General features: G+C 39.0%; 1 protein-coding gene across 13 annotated transcripts in view; it reads left to right on the top strand.

Annotated features, from left to right (window-relative positions):
* Positions 1-8,446, top strand: part of PIK3AP1 (phosphoinositide-3-kinase adaptor protein 1) — a 143,432-nt gene that overhangs the window by 60,005 nt on the left and 74,981 nt on the right. For all 13 annotated transcript variants that reach the window (XM_087933867.1, XM_026711031.2, XM_087933862.1 and 10 more), the window contains 3 exons: positions 1,706-1,848; positions 5,689-5,818; positions 7,083-7,279. In XM_087933867.1, coding sequence (XP_087789993.1) covers positions 1,706-1,848; positions 5,689-5,818; positions 7,083-7,279 — 470 coding nt within the window. The remainder of the gene's footprint in view (positions 1-1,705; positions 1,849-5,688; positions 5,819-7,082; positions 7,280-8,446) is intronic.

Below are 8,446 nucleotides of genomic sequence, written 5' to 3'. Positions count from 1 at the left end.
AAAGCTAATCAGGTTCAGACCTGGTAAGTACTTGGCTGGGAAGTCAACACAAAATAGGGTGTGGGGTGGAATGGGGTTGGGAAGGAAAGAAGGAAGGAAGGGAGATAGAATAAGGTAACTTTTATTGTATTTTACTGTAAGTACACTGGCATGCATTAAAAGTGAAATATATATACATATCCATACACATACATAACACACATATACACATGCTACACACACATACATAAAATCATTGCCCATTTTGAATACATAGCGGAAAGGAAGAAAGAGTATTGGATACATATACACAAATGTGTGTGAAAAAAACTGCAAAGAAATAGGATTATAAAAAAACAGCTTCCAATCTTAGCAGTTGTAGATGAGAGAGAGAAAGAAATGAGAAACAGAGAGAGGGAGAAAGAGAAAGAGAGATGAGGAAGAAAGAGAAACAGATGAGAGAGAGAGGGAGAAAGAAAGAAAGAAAGAAAGAAAGAAAGAAAGAAAGAAAGAAAGAAAGAAAGAAAGAAAGAAAGAAAGAAAGAAAGAAAGAAAGAGAAAGAAAGAAAGAAAGAAAGAAAGAGACAGAGATACCTGTTTAAAAGAAAATAGAAAAATGGCTCTTTGAGGTTTTAAGGTTGCAGACCCCTGGGTTAGGCAAACACCATGGTAGTGAACCTTGTGGTCATTAAGCAATCACTGGTTGTTAAACAAGTCCATTTTCCTCAGTGGGCATTTTTAACTGGAAACCAGAAGGAATTGTTGGAAATTGGCAACAAACATAGAAAACCTCAGTCATAAGACTGTGTGAGATGTTGTAACTGGTCATAAGTGTGTGTTTGTATGTATAGCTGTCAAAACGTCAAAAACAGGTCAAGTAGCTCTGGGGAGGTAAGTCATAAATTAGAACACTTGCTAAACAACTGGCCATTAAGCAAGGACCACTTATATTTGGTTTGCCAGTCACATGGCCACCCAGCTAAGCCCACCCAGTCACATGACCACCTAGCCACGCCCAGTCAGCAAGCCATGCCCACCCAGTCACATGACCAAGCCACACCCACAGATTAGGCCACGCCCACGGAACTGGTGGTTAAGAAATTTGAATCCCACCCCTGGATTCATCTGTGTAGTTTTCTTGGCAACAGTAAGGAAGCATTTTATCATTGCTTCCTGAAATGCTTAATTTTCTCTTCTAGTCTTTGGCCCCAAATTAACTTGGTGATTTCCCATCTATTAATCAGTGAAAGTTGTCCAGGTGATGCTATTTTCTGAAGCTTTTTAATTTGGATGGAACTTAAACTGATCTTGAAACAGCAGTTAAAATGATAGATTTTATCACTAAAAATTAACATAAAACTATAAAGTAGAATTAAAAACATGGACTGTTGCTTGATTCTAAGCAGCAGCATTTTCTGCATGGGCACTTTTCTGACTTTAGCTTTTCAATTCTGTAAAGAACAAAGACTCACTTGATTCAGAAATGGAAGTTCTTTGCCCATTTTTTCCCACAGCATGTGGGGTTTTTTTTAACATATAGACTTGTTTTCCCACTCAAGGTCTCATCATGTTTAACAACTCTGGGCATTTTGCTTAATTTAGAGTTAGGGAGGTATCCAGTTTACATGTGTATTTGCTGACCCTTTTTTCCACCGCTTCTTTCAACACGATGTATGAGTTTCCTTTTATGTACTGATTATTGCTGAACTTCTCTTGCCCTTCACAGACTTATCACCTGGAACTGTATGTTTGAAACTGTTTTCTGGAGATTTAATGATAGCTGAATCAAACATCAATTACTATACTGACATGGAAGAAATTAGCAACTTGTTGTCTACTGCAGCAAATCCAGTGGAATTCATGTGTCAGGTGAAATTTAATTTTAATGGGGCATTTTAAGTAAATAACCTCCCTGCTTTAGGAAGGGGGGGGGAACAAGAGAGAGCTTGTTATATCATTTAGATCAGGGGTGTCCAACCTTGGCAACTTTAAGACTTGTGGACTTCAACTCCCAGAATTCCTCAGCCAGCAAAGCTGGAGTTGAAGTCCACAAGTCTTAAAGTTGCCAAGGTTGGACACCCCTGATTTAGATAGTAGAAAGATAGGACCAACTGTAAACTTGAGGCATGAGTAAGTAGCAGAAGCATCTTTTGAGAAATAAATAAGTGGAGGATTCAGGAAACTTGTTTCTTGCTAAAATATATAGTGTGTTTATTAGAAAAAAGATATTTTTAATTGTATGGTTTTGTTTAATTGTGATAATCTGGAAACCTCAAGGAGACTATTAAAGATAATCTGGCTCTACACCATATAGGGCTATATTGGTAACAACCAGCATCTTGAATTGTGCCTGGAAGTTCACAGTTAACCAGTATAATTTATGCAGTAGTGGTGTCACAGGGGCATTCTGAAGCCTACTTGACACTACCTGCACTACTGCATTCTGTACCTGCAGTATCTTCCAACTGGTTTGGTCGAAGAGTACATTACAATAGTCCAACCATAAGGTGACCAATAGTGCATGAGTGACAGTTCTTGCTTACATCTACAGCATTTTTCTTTTTAGAAAGAAAAGCTGTTTCAATTGCATGAGTTTCTCTCTGACTTTAATGGATTGGTGTGTACGCAAGTGGGCATTTATGGCAGTGGCATGATTTTGGGATCAGAACCAGACCTCTGAGCTCCTTCGTTTGAGGGGAATGTGAAGATCCACAACTGATAAATCCATTTTTTCAGAACATGATAGTTTCTCAAATTTGTATGCTTGCCTTTGGACAGGGAAGTGGTAATTAGCATGACTCTGGGCATGCATTATTCTTCTCAGTATTCAATATCCCTGATTTAAGTTTCCTAAATTCAAACAAAGAATAAAGGAAGGGGACTTCAGACATGAACATTTTTAATTTCATGTAGCTTGAGATGTAAATATATAAGAACCTCTACAACAGGCTTGTCCAACCCGCGGCCCATGGGCCGCATGCGGCCCAAGTCAGCTGGTAATGCGGCCCAGTGCCCACCCCAACCTTCGTGCAAGAGGACGAGCCAGTGAGGAGGAGGAGGAGAGGCAGGCGCGAGGCGGGGCGAGGCGAGCGCCACGCCAAGCAGCAACAGAAAAGGCAGGTGCCGTCAGAGCCAAAATATCTGATGAGCACCTTGAGCACTCACTGAGAATTGCAACAAGTTCCATCGAAGCAAATATGGATGCATTGGTGGCTGAGAAACAATGTCAAACATCTCACTAACTTCATTTCCAAATAAATTTAATATGTTAACTATGTTTTCTATGTTTTTTTTGGATGATCAGGTATCGTTACTGTTATTTTATTTTATGTGCGGCCCAAACCAAATTTTCATCTTCTAATGTGGCCCAGGGAAGGTGAAAGGTTGGACAAGCCTGCTCTACAACATAGCTGCATTTCTGTAGTAATGTTGTTAGAAGCTGTATATTAAAATATAGGTAGTTCTTGACTTATAACCACAATTGAGCCGAAAGTTTCTGTTGCTAAGTGAGTTTTGCCCCATTTTATGACCTTTCTTGCCACAGTTGTTATGTTAACCACAGTGGTGGGATTCATTTTTTTTTTACTACCGTTTTGTGGGCGTGGCTTGATGGGTGTGGCAGGGGAAGGCTACTGTAAAATCTCCAGTCAGAGGTGGTGTTTGCCGATTCTCCGAACTACTCAAAATTTCCGCTACCGGTTCTCCAGAATTGGTCAGAACCTGCTGAATCCCACCCTTGGAACCACTGTAATTGATAAGTTAGTAACCCAGTTGTTAGATGAATCTGGCTTCCCCATTAAATTTGCTTGTCAAAAGGCTGCAAAAGGTGATCATATGACCTTGGCACACAGTAATGGTCATATGTATGAATCAGTTGCCAAGCATTTGAATTTTGATCACATGATCATGGGGATGCTACCAAGATTGTAACTGTGAAAAATGGTCATAAGTCACTTTTTTCAGTGCCATTGTAATTTTGAATGGTCACTAAATGAACTGTTTGTAAATCAAGGACTACCTGTATTACTATATTTACTTTTCCCATATTTATTACCTGATGACTTCTAAATGTTTGGTAGTTTGGTAGGTATATATACAAAAATTGTATATATATGTAGCATAAGAACATTCATTTTCATATCAGCCATCAGTTGACTGCCACTGTCTAAATATGCAACATTGCTTTTAGTATTACTACAAACTTATTTTATTTATCAAATTTAGGGATCACCCATGTCAGCTGCTCATCTTCGCCTTCTTTGAAGCTCACTAGCAACTGCCATAACTAGGGGGAAGGGAGCATCCGGGAGGGGATGTGTGCTGGTGGTGTGAAAGAATGCTATCGGAGTATGGACACTAACAGGAATCAGGGGTGCCAAACAGAGCCATTTGCCAAGCTTCAAGGATGCCAGTCCTGGGAAAGGAATTTACACAGGCATTTGAGGCACCAATTTCCCAAAACATCAGAATGAGACCTGATTGGACTGCTCTTCCGGGGGGGGGTGTTGGACATTGGGGATTGCTTTCAATATACAATTTTTGCATGGTTTTTCCTTAGACCTTGCCTCATCCATGCTGCACTCAGTATTTCTAGTTAAAGTACCTTTTCCCTAAACCTATGTAGTCAAGGATTATTCCTTCTTAGGGAGCAGCGAGAGCCAGTAGCACCTAAGTGACTCTGGGCTGCCATATAAACCATATAAAACCATACAATTAAAATAAAATCCAAATAGGATGAGAAACAAGTAAAACAAAGATTAAATTGGAGGGAGTACCCTTAAGTCACCAAATCCTCCCCCACCTTAGAGGCATGCCACTTTTCAACCCCCAGGCAAGTTGGCAGAGACAGGTTTTCTTACTTTTTGGAAGGCCAAGAGACTGGATGCCAATTTCATCTCTGGATGGAGGATGTTTTATAGGTCATGGAGAAGGCTCTCTGAAGTGAAGGCTCTCTTTCTAGATCCTGTCAGTCAAAATTCTTCAACTAACATGGCATACCCATTTTGCCTGATAGGGTAGAGTGAGTCAATGTAATTGGAAAAAGATGCTTCTTCAGGTAATCAGCAAATAAGCACTCAATGCAGTTCATGCAACAAAGGTTTTACGGTCTCAGTCCTTGGGACATCCAGAATTGCCTGCATAGCCACATTCTGTGCCGACTCCACCTTCTGGATACTCCTCAAGGGTAGCCCTATGTGGAGCCCTATGCAATAGTCCTTCAGAGGATGATCAGGGCATGAATGATTGAGAGAAGGGCCTCCGATATAGGAAGGGGTGCAATTGGTGCACAACACAAAGTTGAGCAAAAGCCTTCCTAGCCGTGACTGCTGTCTACTCCTTGAGCAGGAGTTGTAAATCCAGGTTTTCCCTCAGATTATCTACTGGATCTATCTGCGGCAGGGCAACTCCATCCAAGACCAAAAATGATAAATCCCCCAGATATGATAACCATCTTACCAGGGTTCAGTTGAAGCCTGTTCTCCATCCAGCCTTCCACAGCCTCCAAGCACCATGTCAGAATATCCACAACATCATTTAATTTACTCAGGTAAATTAAGCTGAGTACAGCATGGTGATAGATGATCATTTTGTTTTAATATTATTAAATGCTAATAATTTCTTCCATTTTTAAAGTCACAGACAAATTCTGAATACATTGAACCAGTACAGGGTATACATAATTGGTGATTGTTCTCTTCTTACATCCAGGCATTTAAGATTGTACCTTATAGCACAGAAGCTCTGGACAAAATTCTCACAGAATCATTGAAAAAAAACCTTCCTGCCAGTGGTTTGCACCTCTTAGGAATCAACCAATTGGAAGAAGAAAATATTACTAGTGAGTATAATTGTGATTTGGAGAAAAAAGCCTATATGAATTATTCTATACTAAATTCAAGTGCTACTATGTTATGCAAAAGCATATGTTATATGAAAGAGTTGGGCATGTGTGACTGTCTTGCACAATCCAAGCAACTAGAGCAACTAGCAGAGTTCCAAGCCAATTCCTAAAATGCATATTTTAAGAAACTAAAGAGAGATGTGTGTCATCTCTCAAAACGATTCTAGCTGAAGCCATATTTTTCTTGCTTCGTGTCTTAGTTGCCATACAGTACTTATGGGGGGGAGGGGACTTATGGAATGTAGAATGTTTTTCTCTAATGTGCTAGACTTAACAACAATAAGGCGCCTGAAAACCAAGGCTAAATCAGCATGGCCTAGCAACGGCAGGGGGGAGTGCTGAGAAGTTCATCACCTGCTTGGTGACCTCTGACACAAGGGGGGTGGACAGCAGCTGTCCTTTATACCAAAAATGTAGGAAATATTCAGTGTTGGTTTCACCTTTGACCGTGCCTATGATGTACCCAATGAACCAGATTTTTGAGGAAACCAAGGCCTTAGAGTCTTGAATTGGTTAAGAGCATTACTCGGAACCATGACAATGTGGACAGAATACTGGTTCTATTACTGAAGTATTCTTTTAAGAAAAAGCGTAGCTCAGAAATAATGCCCTTATTTATTGATTGCTGTTTATTTATTTAAAAATTCATACTTTAATAGACAAGTTTAATTATTGTAATAAAAGGTAGCAGAAAAAAAAGTTTCACATTTTTTATTTATAGATTTTTTTTTTATCCCTCCTTTATTATTTCTATAAATAACTCAAAGTGGTGAATATATCTAATATTCTTTCCTCCACCAATTTTCCCCACAACAACAACCCTGTGACATGATTTGGTCTGAAAGAGAGCAACTGACCCAAGTCACCCATGCCAATATATCAGTTGCCAGCTTTGTACATCAACACATGACTCATTTTATATTTAAGAACTGATTTAATGTACAATACTCTTGTATGTTGCATGTTGCATTCTAGAAAGTGCTTTATCAGATCTTGCAGAGTAGCCGTGACCCCCACCTCCCCAAAAATGCCACATGACCTGGGTTGGCAGTCCTATGCTTACAGGGAGTCTACAGGACAAGCCAATAGTCCGCACATGATAAACAAAAGTTGAAATTAGATTTAGGCTTTTTCCATTATTTAATTTGTCACCGGTGGCATAGCTCTATAAGAAATTACATTTTCCTCCTTTTTCTTTCAGGTCAAAGAGATGAAGAGCTACCAACTCTGCTGCACTTTGCTGCAAAATATGGTTTAAAAAATCTCACAGCCCTGTTGCTTACATGCCCAGGAGCTCTGCAGGCGTATAGTGTTGCCAACAAGTATGGTCACTATCCTAACAACATTGCTGAAAAGCATGGCTTCAAAGATCTCCGCCAATTCATTGATGAATATGTGGTAAAAATATTTTTTCTCTCCGTTATAATGGGAAAAAAGTACTGTAATTTAACAGTTCATAACTCACATAGAAACAATAGATTTGAAGGTTTCAGTGATATATGTGTGGTCTTATTCCACAATAATAAACATGTGAATGATATTTAGTGTTCCAGAAGATGAAGGGGCTATTCTTGTAGTGAAATAATAATTTGAAAGACAGATTTTAAGGAGTCCTCACCATTAATCTAAATGGAATTTTTGAATTAGATCTGGAGATATTTGATACTTTGGTTTTCACATACGAAAAAATCTGCATGGGTTATATTAGATTCTAAAGGATCACAGAGGAATTGAAGTATGCACAATCACTGTGGGTTATATATAGCTACATTGCAGATATCAACTAGTATCTTTTTAAAAAGGAGTAGAACTGGAAGACACAGTTTTGTTGAACTTTCCTTGGATTCTTGTAACCAAAATATTCTGAAGATGTAATGTGCAATATATAATAAACTTTCTTAATTAAAATATTACATTTAGAAAGAAAAAAATCTAGGACAGCTATATAATATGGGAATACATGACTTGTTAATACATTAGAGAAGGACTTTGAGGTGATCACTGACAACAAGCTGAATGATAAATATCAGAGAACTGAGCCTTGTATTTCCAAATAGATATTAGATTAGAGAAAGTTCAGAGGAAAATAGTGAAGAAGATACAAGTACTTAAAGAGATGCCCTAAGTTGATAGGCTGAAGGAACTAGAGATGTTCAGTCTGGAAGAAATGAGAATGAATGGAGTTATGATAGCTGTGTTCAGGTATATAAGGAGAAGTTACAGGGAAGATGGTCCAGAACTATTTTCCATGATTACAAAATCCAGAGCCAAACCTAAACAGCTATAAGTTGCAGCTACCAAGATTTTATTTGAATATAATTTCCTGATGGTAAGATTCAATAGTGAGATTCAAATAATTTAACAACTAGTTTGCCCAGGGTCAGGTTGGCTATTGTGGGAGGCGTGGCCCATCCCCATTCTCCAGCTCCACTGCACATGTGGGATCAGCCTCCGAGATGGCTAACCTGACCCTGTGTGAACCAGTTGTTAAATTGACACACACACACCTGGCTATCAAAGTGGATCCTGGGCACTGCGCTGCAATGAAGAAATAGGAAATGGAAT

This window comes from Pseudonaja textilis, chromosome 4, assembly GCF_049901715.1.
Source record: "Pseudonaja textilis isolate UNSWEBS1 chromosome 4, rPseTex1.2, whole genome shotgun sequence".
In the NCBI taxonomy this organism is placed as follows: Eukaryota; Metazoa; Chordata; class Lepidosauria; order Squamata; family Elapidae; genus Pseudonaja; species Pseudonaja textilis.
Note: the sequence above shows the minus strand (reverse complement) of the source record. Positions and strands in the feature narration are given on the sequence as shown.